This window comes from Cyprinodon tularosa, unplaced genomic scaffold, assembly GCF_016077235.1.
Source record: "Cyprinodon tularosa strain WSP-4 unplaced genomic scaffold, ASM1607723v1 ctg410, whole genome shotgun sequence".
Taxonomy (NCBI): domain Eukaryota; kingdom Metazoa; phylum Chordata; class Actinopteri; order Cyprinodontiformes; family Cyprinodontidae; genus Cyprinodon; species Cyprinodon tularosa.
This window is the reverse complement of record NW_024039131.1, coordinates 456,100-475,459: the sequence shown is the minus strand read 5'-3', so window position 1 is coordinate 475,459 and position 19,360 is coordinate 456,100. Positions and strand designations below refer to the sequence as shown.

At 44.4% G+C, this 19,360-nt stretch overlaps 1 protein-coding gene across 1 annotated transcript in view; it reads right to left on the bottom strand.

Moving 5' to 3' along the window:
* The window catches only part of LOC119792143, a 149,364-nt gene that overhangs the window by 1,096 nt on the left and 128,908 nt on the right, over nucleotides 1-19,360 (bottom strand). Inside the window, exons 82-97 of the mRNA XM_038298627.1 lie at nucleotides 18,443-18,601; nucleotides 17,986-18,152; nucleotides 14,239-14,401; nucleotides 10,870-11,057; nucleotides 10,646-10,796; nucleotides 9,006-9,188; nucleotides 7,565-7,702; nucleotides 7,021-7,215; nucleotides 6,018-6,294; nucleotides 5,621-5,757; nucleotides 3,581-3,710; nucleotides 1,989-2,200; nucleotides 1,698-1,898; nucleotides 1,502-1,615; nucleotides 800-991; nucleotides 597-647 (exon numbers count right to left, since the gene is read on the bottom strand). Of these exons, the coding sequence (XP_038154555.1) occupies nucleotides 597-647; nucleotides 800-991; nucleotides 1,502-1,615; nucleotides 1,698-1,898; nucleotides 1,989-2,200; nucleotides 3,581-3,710; nucleotides 5,621-5,757; nucleotides 6,018-6,294; nucleotides 7,021-7,215; nucleotides 7,565-7,702; nucleotides 9,006-9,188; nucleotides 10,646-10,796; nucleotides 10,870-11,057; nucleotides 14,239-14,401; nucleotides 17,986-18,152; nucleotides 18,443-18,601 (2,658 nt within the window). The remainder of the gene's footprint in view (nucleotides 1-596; nucleotides 648-799; nucleotides 992-1,501; nucleotides 1,616-1,697; nucleotides 1,899-1,988; nucleotides 2,201-3,580; nucleotides 3,711-5,620; nucleotides 5,758-6,017; nucleotides 6,295-7,020; nucleotides 7,216-7,564; nucleotides 7,703-9,005; nucleotides 9,189-10,645; nucleotides 10,797-10,869; nucleotides 11,058-14,238; nucleotides 14,402-17,985; nucleotides 18,153-18,442; nucleotides 18,602-19,360) is intronic.

Sequence of the window (19,360 nt, the reverse complement as noted above, 5' to 3'; positions counted from 1 at the left end):
TAGCCAGTTTTCGTTATTTTCCTTTATTCTTGGATAGGGCTGGGTAAAAAAAAATCGATTTAATCGATTTTGAATTGATTCTTTTACAATTTTGCAAAATCGATGTCTAGGGAATGAGATCGATTCATTTTATAATGACGCGCGCGACGTTCACATTCAAATAAGCAGGAAAGATGCACTCAAGATGACTTCAAGCCAGACAGCTGCAAATATAGCCAACAGGTTGACTGAAGACATTAACAAATTGGGGCTGACCAGAAGACACCCTGTAGTTGTTTCAGACAACGCTGCAAATATGGTTTGTGCAGTGGAGATAATGCAGCTCATGCATGTCTGCTGTGTCACGTCTTCTCGCTCGAGTGAAGCTTTACTTTTTCACTTTTCACAAACAAGTTTGCACTTTTGAGACAGTTTTGTTCACATCTCATGTTTAAACTGCCTGATATACAAGTTTGCACTTTAAGTTTAATGTGACTGGAAAAAATAAAATACATGAGTGTTTTGAAACACAGTTGAACCACTTTCATTATTGTAAAAACAGACTGAATCAAAATTAATCGATTTAGAACTTTGGTCTGAGACCAACTGAGGTTTACCTGAGGAAGCAGCAGAGGGAACCTGAAATCTGCAGAGCCAGTGGAACAGTCCTGGAACAGACAGGAACCAAAAGGGAACTTTAAGTGAACAGAACCAAACCCAACAACCAACAGAACCTTTAGATTTTACAACTGAGCCAGTTTATGAGGCAGAAATAATAGTAAATCCATCTAATTCCCAGTAGAGGTCAATGTGGACCTACCAGAACTTCCTGCAGAGAACCCAGGTGTGCAGCAACCTTCTGCAGCAACAGCTTAAGCTTATTCCTAATGACATTAACCTTCTCCTTGGCCTCCAGACCTTCCTCAGAGGTGGCCTCCACCAGGAGGAGTGAGGAGATCTCCTGCAAAGCTGAAACCTGATGAAGTCTGCTTTGCAGCTCCTCCTGTAGAGCCTAAAACAGGGGGCGGCAGAGAGCAGGAGGCTTAGTCACACCAACAGGAAACCTTATGAGAGGTCTTTAGGACCCCTCTCTGCTGATCCCAGAACCTCCTGATCACAGAACCTCCCTCCTGAGCCCAGAACCTCCCTCCTGATCCCAAAACCTCCCTCCTGATCCCAGAACCTCCCTCCCGATCCCAGAACCTCCCTCCTGAGCCCAGAACCTCCCTCCTGATCCCAAAACCTCCCTCCTGAGCCCAGAACCTCCCTCCTGATCCCAAAACCTCCCTCCTGATCCCAGAACCTCCCTCCCGATCCCAGAACCTCCCTCCTGAGCCCAGAACCTCCCTCCTGATCCCAAAACCTCCCTCCTGATCCCAGAACCTCCCTCCTGATCCCAGAACCTCCCTCCTGAGCCCAGAACCTCTCTCCTGATCCCAAAACCTCTCTCCTGATCCCAGAACCTCTCTTTTGATCCCAGAACCTCCCTCCTGGTCCCAGAACCTCCCTCCTGGTCCCTCACCCTCAGCATGTCTCTCTTCAGGGGCGCCGGTGTCCTGTAGATGCTGACATCATGCAGTTTCTTCTCAGCCTCAGAGAGGAGGAGCAGCAGGGACCCCAGAGCTTCATGGAACTCCTGCAGGAAGAGATCAGCAGTCTGAGACCAGAAGGACATCTAAAGGGGAAGTTCTCCTTACCACTGAGGTCCAGACACTGACCTGACACTGCAGGACAGCGTGGTACAGCTTCCTCTGCCAGTTCTCCAAGGCGCTGCAGGCCTGAGCCCAGCTGTGACTGGCTGAGCCCAGCGCCTCCTGCAGCTCCTGCAGCTCGGTGCCGTCTGTCCGCAGGAAGTGATGGCTTCTCAGGTTGACAGACATCATAAGACATTTGTGGCTGTTGAAGGTCCTCTGCATCTCCTTCAGGGGGAAATGCATCACAGCAGCTTTAGTGTCTGCTTCTTTTCCTGATCAGTAATTTCGGGTTCAGCATCCAGATGAGGACCTTACTTTAAGCTTCCTGATCTGGGCCTCCAGGTCCTGCATGCTGGTGGGCGGGGCCATGCGCTGCAATCTCTCCAGCTCTGGCAGCACCCTGCTTAGCCAGGAAGTGACATCACAGAGCTCACAGTTGAGTTTGTGCCACTGCTCCAAGATATCCTCGATGTTTGCCTGATCTGTGAGGTTCGGGGTCAGCTGCAGCTCCCAGCGCTCCATCACACCTGAGGAGCAGAGATTCTGTGAGATTCTATGAGCGGAACCAGACCCTGCCAGAAGGCTGTATCTGAGCTACGGACCTGAGCCATGACCAGGTTTTTGGAGGTGGACCAAGTTGGGGCCTAACAGAACCAATCAGATCAGTGTTGAGGTGACTCAGATATCATGGTAAAATTAAAGCCCATCACTAAAACCAGTAATCTATTTGTAAAAAAAAAAAAAAAAAAAAAAAAAAAAAAAAGAAGGGGGATGGTGGAATATTTTTTTTTTTTTGGAAGCATCTATAGCCTAATGACTATATTCTATTAACCTAAAGCACTGTGCATTGTCTGGTTGTTCCATGTCAGGTATCCCGGCCAATGATCTAGAGCAGGGGTGCCCAACCTTTTTTAAACCAAGATCTACTTTTGAAGTTGATGGCATGCCGAAATCTACCAAGCCAAACACAACGGATGGGCAGTATTATATATATATATATATATATATATATATATATATATATATATATATATATATATATATATATATTACTACTTTTCAAGGCTGCACTTTAAAAAAAAGATTAAATTGTCCAGAGAGCTGTTCCAAACTAAATTTCCACTATTTCAGAATGATAAACTTCACTGGGCATTGGCAGAGAAACTGCCAGATGGATTAAAATTCAACTGGAAAACAGATAAAAATAGGAAAATACTGAGTACAAAATATGTGGATGTGAAGATGTAACATACAGGAGAATGGGTTGTCTACTGTTTCAGAAACTTTTTAATTTCGGGCAAAAGTTCCAAAAATCTTTTGAGGAATCTGCCATGGCTCAGCCACCTGACGTCAGTATGCAGCAGCAGAACAGTGTGGTCTGCACCTGCCTCCTCGAGCTGGGCACGTAATAAACGCCTCTGAAAACTCTCGGCCCGAATAGAGCAAGCGATCTTCATCGCAACGTCCATGACATGCTTCATATTTAAAATATTGCTGCACAGCTGCTGTTGATGAATGATGCAGCGGTAGTTTCAAAAATCCGGAAAAGTTTCAGACAGCTTGAACAGAAAGGGCAATATTATTGCTATTACTGGTGATATGTAGCAGAAATTTGACACATTCAGTGACAAAATGTCAAAGGGGATGGTAAGGGGCATGGTCATTTAAGAAGGGGGATGATTTTTAAGATTTAAAAAAAAAAATGGATGCTATCCCCAATCAAATTGAGGACTGACTAAAACGGTAATCTGGGCTGTTGCATTATGGGTGATTCCCGCCTCCCTTGCTATGATTGGTCCGTTCTGTTTTAGAATGAACAGATCCTGTCTCCTGATCTTAGAATGCTTCCTGCGCGGTACACATGGAGAACAGCTGATAAGGCTACCATTGTTACCACGGTAACATACCTGCGCTGTTCTGCCTGTTGGCTGTGCTGCTGTTCAGGCCTTCCACCTCCACTTCCTGGTCGTCATTGAGGATCAGCTTGACTCTCCTCCCAGTGTTGATGCTCCCACCGCCGTCTGACATGATTGAAGTCTGATCACGAAACACAGCAAAGAGAGGAAGCCATTCTATGTGGATCTATAGATATATATTCACATGCTAAAAACAGAAGATCCAGTCAAGGAAATGTTGAGTTTTAAAGAGAAAGACTGGATCAAAATCTATTAATTGAACAGCAAAAATTAATCGGCCCCAGAATGGCCCCACTTAAGCAGCAGTACTGAGATAAAGTCACCAGTAAGTCTCAAGTTTCTTCCCTGGTCAAGACATCTGAAGAGTCAAAGTCCAACACGTCAATATGAGCAAACACATCATTTATTTAGGGTGATAATTATTAAAATCATAATTAATTATTACTCAATGTTAAGCGTTGTTTAAATCAAACAGAACAACTAGTATGGAGTAATGAGTGGGTAACAGTAGAGAAGCTGCAGAGACGTGTGTTAAACTACGACTCTGCTTCCTGGTCTGCACCCTGGGTGGTCAGGGTTTTGGAGGACTAATAAATGTGGCCAGATTACTAGAAAGAAGAGCTGCACCTTCCAAAGTGGGATGAATCTCTCCGAATCAGACCAGGCTTTCCCCAAAAGGATTGCCAATTATTAATGTAGCCCACGTTGTTTTCAGGACACCACCTAGACAACCAGTGGTTGAATGACGACTAAACATGCCATCACTGGTCAGATCCGGGAGGGGACCAGAGAAAATTACAGAGACCGACAAACCCAGACCCACCAACCCTTAGGTCCAAAACCATAGACCCACCAAATCTTAGTTCCAGAACCCCAGACTCGCCAACCCCTAGGTCCAGAACCACTAAATCTGACATCCAGAACCCCAGACCTGCCAACGTTGAGGTCTAGAACCCCAGACGTGCCAACTTTGAGGTCCAGAACCACAGACCCACCAACCTTGAGGACCAGAACCACAGACCCACCAACCTTGAGGTCTAGAACCACAGACACCCCAACATTGAGGTCTTGAACCACTGACCCGCCAACCTTGAGGTCCAGAACCACAGACCCACCAATCTTGAGGACCAGAACCACAGACCCACCAACCTTGAGGTCTAGAACCACAGACACCCCAAACTTGAGGTCTAGAACCACCGACCCGCCAACCTTGAGGACCAGAACCACAGACCCACCAACCTTAAGGGCTAGAACCCCAGACACCCCAACCTTGAGGTCTAGAACCACCGACCCGCCAACCTTGAAGTCCAGAACCACAGACCCATCAACCTTAAGGACCAGAACCACAGACCCGTCAACCTTGAGGTCCAAAACCACAGACCCGCCAATCTTGAGGACCAGAACCTCAGACCCACCAACCTTGAGGTCCAGAACCACAGACACCCCAACCTTGAGGTCTAGAACCACCGACCCGCCAACCTTGAGGACCAGAACCACAGACCCACCAACTTTAAGGGCTAGAACCCCAGACACCCCAACCTTGAGGTCTAGAACCACCGACCCGCCAACCTTGAAGTCCAGAACCACAGACCCATCAACCTTAAGGACCAGAACCACAGACCCGCCAACCTTGAGGTCCAAAACCACAGACCCGCCAATCTTGAGGACCAGAACCTCAGACCCACCAACCTTGAGGTCCAGAACCACAGACACCCCAACCTTGAGGTCTAGAACCACCGACCCGCCAACCTTGAGGTCCAGAACCCCAGACCTGCCAACGTTGAGATCTAGAACCCCAGACGTGCCAACCTTGAGGTCCAGAACCACAAACCCACCAACCTTGAGGACGAGAACCACATACCCACCAACCTTGAGGTCCAGAACCACAGACCCACCGATCTTGAGGTTCTGAACCACAGATCCACCAACCTACAGGTCCAGAGCCCATCACTAAGAGTCTGACTCCTAGGCTTGGTCACTCTGGGGAGTTTTTCTTTCATCTCTTTGACAGTGAAAATTTTTGGTTCTTACATGTTCTCCTGGATGAAACAAAAAGCTGCTGCGGTGAGTCGGGGTGGAGCACAGACCTCGGCTCAGGTCTCTGGCGACACAGTTCCTCTGCGGGGAGCCAGGTTGATGCCAGCTGGGTTGCTCAGTAATGGATTTCACTGAGAGACAAAGAAATCAGTAAATCAACAACCTAATCCTAGTTTTGCTTTAGCTGGGGACAGGTGGTCCACAGCAGGGTCTGTCTGTCTGCATTATGTCTGCATGGTCTGGTCACCATGTCACACCTCACTGTGAACTTGGTGAGTTTCTGGAGGATGGAGAAAAAAATCCTTTAGAAACTCCAAAGAGAAGCATGCTAACTGCGAACATCTTGGAGAACTCATCCTAAATTAGGAAGAGATTCATATTAGCTGGTCACCTGACAGAACACTGAAGAACAGGGCGTCCTCTTCATCGTCGTGGGAAGATGACCCTCCCACATCCACGGTGTGGTCCCACTCCAGGGGAAGGGAATCCACGCTGACTGGGGTTTCTCTTCCTGAGCGTTCTGGAGGAGGCACCAATAGGTGGGATGTTGCCGGCCGTCCAGCTGAGACTCCGCCAAGACCTGAAGGTTCACTCTCCTCCTTCTTCCTCCTCACACTGGAGGACCGGTCCAGGTCAGTTTCCTGGTCTGACATCTCCTCATCCACAACCTGTGGGTTAAAGACAGCATGTAAAGATTCAAATTTTCATTGCTTCATCCAGGTTCTTACACTGCAAAAAATCTGAATCTAGATAAGTCATTTTTTATCAAAATAAGTGCATTTGTTCTTGGATTGAGGAGGTAAAAGAGACATTTTGCCAGTGGAACAAGACAATTTACACTTAAAATAAGAAAACACAATTGCATTGTCTTATTTCAAGTGCATTTTATCTAATTATCTTATTTTAAGAGTAAAATTACTCATTCCATTGGCAAACTGTCTCATTTACCTGCTCAAATTAAGGGTGAATACACTCAATTTAAGAAATTTTTTACTTATTTCAAGATCGTTTTTGCAGTGAATTCGTCCTTTGGATTGGGTTGGGTTAAACGCGGAGGGTCCGCCTCTACCAGTCGCTTTAATGATCCAGGCTCTGTTATTGTTGAATGTTGATCAAACTTGAACTTGCTAACATACTTTCTGGAACTTTCCCAGAACTTATCTGGATGTTTCTGAACCTGCAGAGGAGCTTTGCTGGAACCTAAAAGGAACGTCTTGAAAAGTTTTGAAGATTTAGGAGGTTTTAGTAATAGTTATGGAAGCTTAAAGGCTTTAATTAACAATCTGTGGCGTGATATTTCTTATGGTTCAGAAAAAGCTGCTACGGTCTGGACTATGTTGGCATGAATTGATGAGGATAGTTTTCCTCTGGTTGCTGCCGGTTCAGCTACTGACCGGTCTTCTGTTGATCAGGCGCTGATGGAAGCGAGCCACCCGGCCAAACACCTCTTGGCAGTAGGAATGAAGCTCCTCCAGCTCGTCCTCAATCAGCACAGCGTCCAGAGAAGCGCTCTTCTGGATCAGATTCTCCCCAAAAACTATCAGGGCATCGATCTTGTTGGTGTTGAGGGTGATCTCCTGCTTGAAGCCCTGCAGAAAAACGGTTTAGACTCATGAGAAGGAAGAGCAACCTATGACCAAACCATTGATTTTATGTGGCAGGATTGCTTATTTAGACCCCGAATTAGGACAATACTCAGCCTTTACTGACAGCATTTCTGAGACCTGACTATTGGTGATTGCAAAATAGCATCATAACTACTTCATTACCTTCTCTTCTTATGCATACATGAGAATATTTATATACCTCTCCTGTAGGCTAAATGAATAAAAGCCAGAATGAAATGCCAAATGCCAAGATGAAGATATAAAGCTCCAACATCTCTGCGTTTCCAGTAGGCTCTGTCACTACCATGTAAAGGAGAACAGGAGGTCTTACTCTCAGCTGCCTCATCTTGTCTTCGATGTCGCTCTGGGAGAAGTGCTCCACATTGGTGAGCTGGAGGTCCATCTCTGTGAGCCAGACCAGTATCCCTTCACGGGTTCCTTCAAACTCTTCTCTCTGGGAAGTAAAGTGCTGCATGGGACAAAAATCATCATTTCAGAATCACGCTGCAGGATGTCTGAGGTGAGGTTTACGGTGACCATCTATAACTAAAACTATGACTCGTAATGTTTTAGTTATCAGAGATCCACGTTTAGCTCGTCGTCAGTTTTCCTTATCGTCATAAAAAAAAAAGGGCCGTCAACGAAAAGATTTCGTCATCATCATTGTTGATGAAAACAACACTGATCTAGTAGCTGTGCTGTATTCTGGAAACTCCTCTAGAACCTCTGGATTTTAAAGTTAGTATCCAGGCTTCAGGCTGCTGAACATGCAGAAATTAAAGTAGGCCCCCCACGTAGCTGTCTTCCAGCAGTGCCTGAGCAGCACTTCGATTGGGTAACTGTACGCAGAAAGCATAGTCGTGGATCTCTGCCCACTGGTAACCAACAATCCGTCCACATCTCTAACCAATTTTCCCCACTCAGTGACACACCCACTGAAATGCCCACTCTGGTGATTGGCAGCTCCATAGTCAGACACGTGGCATTAGAGACACCAGGGACCATAGTCAAATGTTTGCTGGAGGCCAGAATGGGTCACATCAAATCCTACCTGAAACTGCTGGCTAAGGATAAGGTTAAATACAGTAAGATTGTTATTCACGCTGGTGGTAATGACACCCTGCATTCAGACAGTGTCTTGCCCACAACCAAAATCACAAATTACAAAATAATTCTAAAGGAGTAAATCATGATAATATAATAGAAATTAAAATAACTTCAATTGGGGAAAAAGTTAAAACGATTAAATCTGGTATATTTAACATAAGATATCTTTCCTCTAAAGGTCTGCTAGTTAATGACTTGATTTATGATAATCACATTGATTTATGTTGCCTTACAGAAACTTGGCTGCAGCAAGAGGATGATGTGAGCATAAATGAGGCTATTCCTTCTAGTTGTTTAAATTTTCACATACACAGAAGTTCTGGGCGAGAAGGATGATTTTAGACTGCTTTGATCCAGTTGATCTTTCCGAGTTAGCAAAACTATTGTCTTCATATAAGCCTTCAACTTGGATGTTAGATCCAGTTCCTACTAGGTTATTTAAGGAGGTATTCCCTTTGATCTTCTCCTCCATTTTAGATGTGATTAATCTATCTCGGTTACAGGGATATGTACCAAAGGCTCTGGGGCCCTTCCTATTCGTCTACATGCTCCCCTTGGCTCAGATTATAGCAAACAACCAGATCAGTTACCATGACGGTGCAGACAACACTCAGCTTTACATCCCAATGTCAGCAGCTGACCATGAACCCACACCCTGCTCTCACCTTCAGCCTGCGGATCACAGCCCCCACCCGTCTCTGAAGGGAGTCCCACCGCTGGTTCCCATCATGAACCAAGAGCTTCAGCTTGCAGGCAGCATCAGTGCGGTTTTCCCGGGCCAGGCGGTGGTACTGTTTGTTAACCAGCTCCAGTTGAGTCAGCCGCTCATGAACCTGCCGCTGGAATGCCTTAATGGACAAGTTGTAAATTAGGATTTCTAGCCATGATAAAGGTTCTCTGACAGAGACCAAACATTGTGATCCAACCTAACGGATAAATGAGTTTCCCATTTTCCAGTGGGAACTTATCTATTTTAGATAAACTTCTGCAGTATGTACTTTGGACAGTAATTTAGGAGAATTAAAGTTTAGTAAACCCTCTACACGTGGTGGCATTAGTAGAATGTCTTCATTAATCTTAAATCAGTCTTTTATAATGGTAAATGGTAAATAACCTGTACTTATATAGCACTTTTTTAAGTCAGGAGACTTGACCAAAGCACTTTACACTACATTTAGTCATTCACCCATTCACTCACTCACACATGGTGGCATAACTACATTTGTAGCCACAGCTGCCCTGGGGCTCACTGAAAGAGTGACCTAATAGACTTAATCTGTTGATTTTCCAGAAATTTGGTTTTTGAAATCCCAAACTAAATGTTCCAAGAATTTCATTCCTTCCCTGATCCATTTGGGAAATCTTCTCATAGATAATTTTGCGTGATATCAGGGTTGCTAAAGATGGCCGTACGGTTAGTGAGGATTCAGTCATTTTAATAAACTCCCCCCAAGCTGTCAGAGATGAGCTAATGCAGAAGCTTTTAAAGTTTATTGCCTATTATGTTTAATCTAATGAATGTAAGATCTGCAACACTAATATCAGATGATAGAAACTTTTCTACATCTAACCAGGACTCATCTTATGGTTTTGACCATTTACTCATGAATTTTAGCCTATTTGCTAGGAGGTAATGATGGAAGTTGGGCAGATTTAATCCTTCATTGTCTTTGGTCTTTTATAGGGTTTTAAGCTAATAGGTGGGGTGTTATCGTTCCAGAAAAAGTTGGTAATGGAAGAGTCTAAAGATTTCTGGTTTAAATATTTGGTTTGCTTTGAACCATTAAAAAAAAGGTTATTTATTTTTGGAAAGACGATTTTTATAGAAGCAACTTTACCAATGAGCGATATGGGATTTCCATCCAGCAGGATCATCTTCCACGTTTTTAATCAGGATATGTGGTTTAATTTTATTAAATCCACAATTTTTAAAGACTTGTTGGAGTCATTTTTGCAAATTACAATTAATGAATTGGGATTTTGATCAATATACAGAGTAATCTGAGATTCTGAGGAAAGATTGAATAGCTGGAGAGAGAGAGCGAGGTTTGTGAGTGCTGGAGAAAGAGTCCTTCATCATCTGCATAAAGGCTGACTTTAGGTCCCTGCATTTAATACCTTTTACATAATCTGTTTCTGGATTTATTTAAAATAACTGAATTAACTGCTAGGTCTTTTTGAACAAACTGATCGTTTATGGAAATGTTCAGAAGCCCAGATGTGTTTTTATCAGCACAGCTGGAAGCTTAAATAACTGCTGTGGTTGAGGAGATGCAAAGATGAAAAGTGACAGTAATTGCCTGACCTCAAACTTCTTGAGCTCCTCTTTGGCACAGGTGTAGAGGACATTAGAAGAAGCAGGGTTGGCTGCCGTGAGCTCAGCTGACTTTAGCCAGCCTTCAAAACGAGAATAATCATCTAGGAACCTACACCAGAGACGCCAAGTCTCCTCAATCCTGGAAACGACAAATAAAACAAGGTAAGTCTTTATCAACCAGGTTTTCCTCAGTTCTTAAAGAGAAGCCAAACCTCATCCTGCGCTCCAAGGACATGGCACAGATGTTCCTCCAGCGGCGGTCCAGGTTGTGAGCGGTCTGCTGGATGGAGTCGTTCTCTGAATCCCCGCCACAGGCATCAGCATCATGGAGCAGGATGTCACACAGCTTCAGCACCGATGCCACGCTCTCAGTGTGCTGCTCTATGTCGAGCTGTAAACCCTGCAGGTCCATAAAACATGCAGATGGAGAATCTTTCTGCTTCATCAGATGTTAGTTCCCCCCAAAAACTTTTCTAATTCTTTTTCTAATTTTGGTTTTCATCCTCCCGGGTCCAAAAGCACGCCGGCCTCTGGATGATGTGTGTGTGTGGGAAGATAACCTGTTTACACAATCATGAGGACCTATTTCCTTATGGGGACCAAACTTCTGTTCCTTCTTTGAGCCGGGGTTAGGTTTAGGACTAAGGTGTGGATTCAACTCAGGTTAGGGTTAACCATACGTTGGTTACAGTGGGTCTGAATTAGGGTTAACCAAACATTTGTAATAGTTAGGGTTATTAATACTTCAAAATACAGAAATTTTTGGAATTTAGAAACATAAACTTTTATCACACCTTTTACATGAGCAAAGCTGTAAAAAGATATATATATAGAAATGTTTATATATATGTGTTTATAAAGGAAGATTTGCCATGGAAAATTATTTGTTTGTCTTGATTGTTGCCATCGCTTTATTTCTCAGCAAACGGTCTGTTTTACAATCTACGTACCAAATTAGTTAAAGGTTACTTTCATAGTCAGTGCATCATCTCATGCATTGTCAATAAGATGGACAGTGTCCCTCAGCATAGAACCAGATCAGTTAGAGAAAAACTGGAGGTTCAGAGGTCATCTGGTTCTGATACAGCTGGATCAGCAGATCAAGGTTCTGATAAAGGTTTAAGGGTCTTCTATGTCACTAAATGAGACCTTCCCCTCCATAGAAAGCACTGCTGGACCAGTTTGCTTGTTTTTGTTTGTAAATGATCAGATTAGATCTAATAATTCCAGAACTTTATGGTTCTGTTGTGGCTGTACGGTTTGGTTCCGTTAGCAGGAGGCTCTGAGCCATGAATGTAGAATCAACTCTTTATCTGCCTTCATGGTCGTGTTCCATGATAAAAACTGACCATGTTTGGGTTAAAAAAAGGCCCTGATTGGTGGACCTCTGGAGACCAACATGGTCAGAGTCAGTGAGGGCAGTCAGACCGCCATAGCAGAGATAATCCTGCAGACACAGAGCTGCTCTTTATAATCTGGTGTACAGAGATTATCAATGATCTTCAGCTGAAGCTTAAATCTTTGAAATGAAGAGCAGAAACATCTGCAGCCTGTCCTGATGCACAGCTGCTAAGGAGCAGAGATCTTGGAAGTCAGGCATGCATCATAAACATGAGGAATGGGAGCAGAAACACCTTGAAGCTGCTGCTCTCTGAAGCAGTGGAGGCTCAGAGGAATGAATTAAACCCAAACGTCATGTATTTTATTAACAAATGTTAAAAAACATCAAACTCGTCTCTACATCGAGTGAAAATAGCTGCTCCAGTAACCATGGCAACAGTTTAGCACCAGATTACTAAAGGATCCCTACTTCCTGGTCTGAGTGTCATGATGAGAAACACCTCCCTGTCTGGCCACTGTCAGTCAGATCATGTTCGGCCAATCAGCTTTACGACCCGCCACTGCTCCATCAGAGGCTGAGCCTAACTGGCCATCACAGATTTTGGCATTATCCAATCAGGGCTCTACTTTCTCGCTGGTTGCTTCAATAGACAGAGCCTCAAGCCTGAGTGGGGCTCTAACATGGAGACTGACAGGCAGCGACCTGTTACTGCAGAGTGGAGGGGAGATGGCATGCCAGAGTGAAATAAACAGCTTGTTAGGAATCCAGTCTGTGTGGGTTGTGTTTTTTGTTTGTTTTCCCTCCACCACCATGTGCCGCCTGGTTCTCGTTGGTCCTTTCACACACCTGCGGATGGTTGCCTCATTACCTGAGGACTCTTAAGCTGCTGACTGCCTCTACCTCGACGCCAGAGTTCTTACCAGTTTTGGGTACTCTAGCCAAGCTGACTTTTGCTGAGTAAAACTGGGTTTTAGTCAACCAGAGTCTTAACCTTGTTGTTTTTGTCTTTGCCTCTCGGCAGGAAGTCATCCTGCAAACTGGATGTTTTGGATCTTCTCTCCCTGGAAGGATCATCTGAGCATCAAACTGAGCTGAGGATTCAAACTGGAGGATTGGATCTACTTTTCCCCAAAGGATTGTTTGAGCTTCACACTGAGCAGGGGATTCATCTCCACAAGAAACCGTTCAAGTACCATTGGAAATCTAAGTGGCAGTCAGCTCCTCCGTTCCTCAAGGAAACACCTCAACCTTGGTAAACACTTTCCACCCTCCAACGAGCAAGTCAATAACTGGAACAACCCTCACTGACTGGATTCAGAGAAAGACACCTTTTCTGGAAAAGTGAGTCCTTTTGCCTTTATTCCCTTTTGTAAATCGAAGCTCAAATTTCCCACTGAGCGTGAACTAACCACAGGAATTTCCCCTTAATTTTTCAGTCCCAGTTCACCAGTGTTCAGAGAAGCACTGGACCCATCTCTACCAGTTCTCAATAAACTTGTTAAACATTCCCCTGGTCTCTCTGTTTGGGTTTCTGCATGTGGGTAAAATCATGACACAGCTGATTAATGAATTACACTGATTAGTGCATATTTAATGCAGTTTAATGATTTCATTTATAAAGTTTAATTAAGCATATTTAACCAATAATTTTAGGACATTTCCAGGGGCGGTTTAGCCTCCCTAGTGTTCAGTGAGAAGACAGCTGTGAATACATCAGGTGGATGACATTTTGTCCTTTATTGTCTGAGGAGAACAGAAGCGTCTCAGTCACTGATTGGTTCTGACATGAAGACATGTGTAGCTAACCTGAGCGAGGTGGCGTTCTGGAGGAGCACGCTGTTTTTCTTGGACGTACTCTGAGCTGATTGGTTTAGTTTTGGTTACTGGTTTCACGCTGGGAGGATGTTTATTGACTGTTGGTCCTGAATCCCAGCTGTTGTTTTTTTGTAGACCAACCCAGAGCTGCTGTTTGTCACCATCTGCTAAGCTGATGCTCTCTGACCTTCTCCTCTGGACCTCACTAAAGTATTCCCACCCTTTAGCCTTCTTTGCAGAATATTACATAGTTAGGGTTCCGGTTCTGAACACAATGAAGAGTTTATCTAAAACCTCCACACTATGAACTGGACTTTCCTGTGAAGACCTGCTTTAAACCCTCTAAGATGTGTCCTCTCCTCCCCATCCTCATTCCGGACCGACCTGAAACCTGCGTTAGGACTTTTACGGAGCCTTTCCCTACCTGCTGCTCAGCCAGCTTCCTGTGGATCTCCTCGCTGTGGCAATCCTTGTAGACCACCGGCTTGGCCAGCTCTGCCTCAATGCAGGACAGCCACGTCTGCAGGTTGCTCATGTTTTTATCCAGCTTCTGAACCGTGACCAACGTCTCCTTCAATTTCCTCACCCTGCAGGGAAAACAGAAGCCAGAGCTGCTGAATGGAGGGAAGTGATGTTTCTGTTCATTCCATCTTATTGCTGATTAACTGCCGACTAAAGTGAAGAGCTGAGCTCTTTGTTGGGTCTCAGTAACTATCCCTCTAAAGTGACCTGTCACCTGATCAGAGCGAGCCACATGGCAACCTGTCTTAAGCCTTTAGGTCAGGGACTTCCTGCACACAGATGGTTAGGAGTCCCACGTTCCTGAACATCACCAGATGATGATGTCCATCAGAATGCTGATGATTTCTGACCTCAGAGGTGAACCTCAGCTTTCAGTCAGTCAACTAAATGGTTTTACAGTAGAGGCAGAGTAACCTGAACCCACAAGAGCCAGAACCTGAATCACTTTCACCTGCCTTTCTGCTGCCAATATACTTCCTTGTCCCGTCCGTCTGAAAAAGTACTAATAAATTAAATTTCTGTAATAAAATAAAACCAATAAAAGTCAGATTTAAGCATTATTATATTCTAGAATTGTGCCACTTAAGGTGTCTGCAGGTTGGAGTAGCTCTGCTAGCTTGACTAGAGAAATGTAGGTCCTTCGTTTGTGAATCAGATTTTCTGATGTTTATTGCCTCTGCTGGGAAACTGCAAGGATTTTTAATGATATTTTTTCCTTTTTGGATACCTGCTATGATGCATAAACATACATATTTTTACACCTGGGAGCAGCTAGTTAACATCTCTAAAGCTGATATAATACTTCTACCTCCACAATAACCAGCTGAGTTATGAAGGAGCAGAGCAGGACCAAAGAAAGAGAGAGGAAGAAGAAATTTAAGTCAAATCTTCCATCAATCATCATGGGTAATCTGAGATCTCTAGGAAGAAAGTAGAAGAACACCCATACTCTAGCAACGACCGAGCCAGAATATCGGTAATACAGGATTCTGTCTTCTTGAACCCCAGTCGGCCTCAGCAGATGGCCGCTTACACTGAGCCTGGTTCTGCTGGAGGTTTCTTCCTGTCCACATAGAAACATGTGCTGCATGAAAGGCTGGAGTCAGCAGTAGGCAGCTGCTGGGCTGCGTGATGAACCGCCGGGCTGCTTTGGATGAACAAAGGCCCGGGGGCATCCAGTGTCAACGCTTCTAATCCCTCTGATGGTCAGACTCCAGCAGTCATCTCATCGCACCAAGTCAGGCAGAGAAAACCAGTATGTAGCCGACCCAGCAGACCCTGAATCTGCTGCACCGGAACTCTAGTTCTGCTGGTCGAAAGAGGTGATATGAGGCTGCTGGAGCCCACAGGGCATCGACTCAGGTCAGCCCTGTTAACCTTCCTCACTGCTTCATAAAGCTAAACAGAGACATTCCTTCATATATCAGAATGAGACAGAAAGGTTCCGTTTATTTCTAATGATTCACGGTGAAAACCAAACAAAACCTAATCTGATTGATTGTACCTTCAAAAAGTAAGAGAAACTACATTAGCGATAACCTCTACTTAGATCCTCCTAGATAACACCCAGAAGAAACCTGTAGAGATCATTGCAGCGGGAAAAGGAGGCCAGCAGTAATGGTTCCTCTCAGTCTCACTCTAGCTGTTTTGGTTCTAACCTTTTGAAGAAGAAGGAACCCAGCAGACAGATATTTGAGGAAATTCTAGTTCTGTTCCAAACTTGGAACACTTTCCAGATCTCTGATCAATCTATGATTTAAAAATGGGGAGATGCTGGATTTTCTGCTGATCAAACCGGAAATGGAAGTCCACCTGAACATGAAAGTCAACCTGGACATGGAAGGCTGCCGGAGGTCAGCAATAATCAGACAAGCAGCCAAGAGGACAGTAGAAGCAGCTTTTCTCCTCAGACATCATATGGAATGAACTGTAGAAATAGATGATTTACAATACCACCTCGGGCTCTTGTCAGTGAAACATGGTGGTGGCTGTGTCATGCATTGTTTTCTCCACCAGGGACAGGGAGATGATTCTAGAAGAAAACCTGTAGAAAACCTGAGGTTGTGGTGGAGGTTCTCCATCCAGCAGAACCATCCTGAATATCCTGTCTAATTTCTGTCACACATCATGCAGAGAAAGTCCAACCCAGGCCTGCAGTTCGAACTTGGTTCTACTTCAGCTCTCTGGGGTGAAAATGTTACAGAGACAAAGACTTTGCTCCATGTAAACAGTTTCCTGATCAGGTTAAGCAGCTTGAGTTGACTAATGTAGGCAGACAGTCCCTGGATTTAACAGCTTACTGGGTTTCTGCCCCCTGACTATTGATCCACACAGGGCAGCACCGAGACCCACCCTGCTCTAAATAGGAGGAACATAAAGGAGAACTGTTTGCAGAGTTTCAGTCTGGCTTTAGAGCTCATCATAGCACTGAAACAGTTCTGGTGAAAGTCACTAATGATGTTCTCAAGGCCTAAGATAATAGACTTGTATCTGTACTTGTCCTGTTATACCTCAGTGCTGCTTCAGAGTCAATAAACCAATGCAATCAGCTGGTCTTCCTTAGATAGAAACTTCGAAACTTTAATCTGACTGGATGATCTGGTTGAACCATCTCTAGAAAGTGATTTGAGATGACATAATAATAATTATTCAATGACATCCGTATAAACTCTGACTCTGGAATAACCACAGTGCTGGCATTATTGGACCTCAGTGTAGCGCTTGATTCTATGAATCTTCTATGTGTCAGTAGGGGACTTTCAATCAGACACCAGAAAAATCACATTTGGCATTCCTCAAGGATCCATTCTGGGGCCCCTTCTATTCAACATCTACATGCTCAACATCTACATGTTCCCCTTGGCTCAGATTATTGCAAACAACCAGATCAGTTACCATGACGGTGCAGACAACACTCAGCTTTACATCCCAATGTCAGCAGGTAACCATGAACCCATCAGAGCATTGGTTAAATGCTGAGAACAGATCAATATGTGGACGAACCATCAGACCTGAACCTTCAGAGGCTCAGAAAGGCAGTTACTAAGTCAGCCTTTGATCACCTGAAGAGCATCTCCAGGATTAAAGGACTGATGTCCAGCAGGATCTAGAAAGTTACTCAAACTAAAAGATATTGAATAGATTTTCCACAGTACCCGATTACTTTACTTAGTAACTAGATACTTGTAATTAGCTATAACTGATATACTGACTTTGGGGAGAAGTAACTAGTACCTGTATATCTAGTTAGTTTTTGTAATGAATGCTCCTCTCAGAGTGAGGGGGAGGGTGGAGACATAGAGCGTGAGCGATATATGATCTGTTCCTCTATAGGTGGGTACTGACGGTAAGAGATACTGTCAAGCTGAGGAGTTTTATGAAGCCTTTTTGGCTTGTGAAGCTTCAAACGCAACGAGCAGGTATCGTGGGGGCAACCATGCCAAAACCCCGGCAGTAACAGAAACAAAGACTCAGGCCTGGAAGGCCTTAGAGAAAGACCAAAAAGCTTTCAGGCTTCCCTCTTCTGGAGGTGGAATCTGACTTAGGATCACTGGATGGTGGAAGGAACACTTTGCGAATATATAGAAGTTCTTTACAGCAGGTAAACCCTTTGCTTATAACTTCCGTTTTCTCTTCCATTGGTTCCTACCTGGCTTCTATGTGGTCGAACAGATGCTGCCAACGGTCGCTGACATCCTTCAGCTTCACGTTGGTCTCTGCCTCCTTGGTCTTGTTGCTTGCAGTGATGAGCTGTTCTCCCAGCTGCTTCAGATGGGTTTTATTCTCACTAAACAGGTTGATCTCCTCCATGCAGTCCTGTGAAGAAACCACAGAAATAGATCAGTCAGACCCAGACATGACAGAGATTAGTTCTCTGCTAGAACAGTTAATCCATCTCTTAACAAAAAAATATGTTTTTTCTGACTCTCTTATTTGTTATGGACAGGCTAAACATTATGGACATGAATTTAAAGATCCCTAAAGGTCACAGCAGTCGCTGTGGAGAGTCCCCATATGTCTGAACAGGTTTAACTACAGAGAGAAACCATTGAGTGTGAAAAACTTTCTAAAAGCTGTCCCTCACTGCTTCTGCATCAGTCACCCACCTTCTTCAGCTTTTCCACCATTGCTTCAATGTTAAAGTCAGCGTTGTTCGCCACTTTGTTCTCCATGTGGGTGAGCCACTCACACAGCTCTTTGTTCTTCTCATTGAAGATGATCCACGCATTGAGACGGTCAGCAATCTCCTGTTTGCGCAGAGACACCTATCGAAGGTAGGAGGGTAGAAAGCAAACAGGCCTCAGGACTGGAGGTTTCATTTGCAGAATAACCTGCAGCACCTGCTGCACCGAATCTTGACCTTTAGCATCAACTTTAGTATGACTACAGCAGTGGTCAAATGTAAACAGCATGGGAGAAAATGCATGGTGCAAAAAGGCATTGTTATGGAAGTTCAGAGAATTGCAAAAATAAATATATATGGTGCAAAAAATAGTGGAAGTTCAGTTTGTTTTTAGTTTGGTTTTTGGTATCAGTGTGATGCAAAGTCTGTGACATGATGTAGAGTTTCCTCAACAGTACAGTCTGATGGTGGTGGGGAAGAAGCTGTTGCAGAACCTGCTGGTCCTGCATTGAATGCTGTGAAGCCTCTTCCCAGACGGCAGCAGGGAGAACAGTCCATGGTGGGGGTGTTTGGGGTCATTGATGATGTCACTGGCTCGGGACACGCAATGCTGGGATGAATTGAGCCCCCATGATCGATACAACGGTTCCAGTTGGCTCTCACTGTCCTCAGCGCCTCTCTGTCATCAGACTTGAAAGCTGAGTTCTGTGCTTTAGGAACTCAGCGTTCCTATAGAGTTCACTTTGCATGACAGAAAGGTAATCTGATTACCCAAGGTGGGGGCGGGGGGCTGTTGTGAATACATCTTTGATGTTAGAAAAGGCTAAATCTGGAATGTTTTGTCCCCGAATTGTAAAGCCTACATGTTGGTAAAAATGAGGCAGAATAGTCTTCAAGTTAG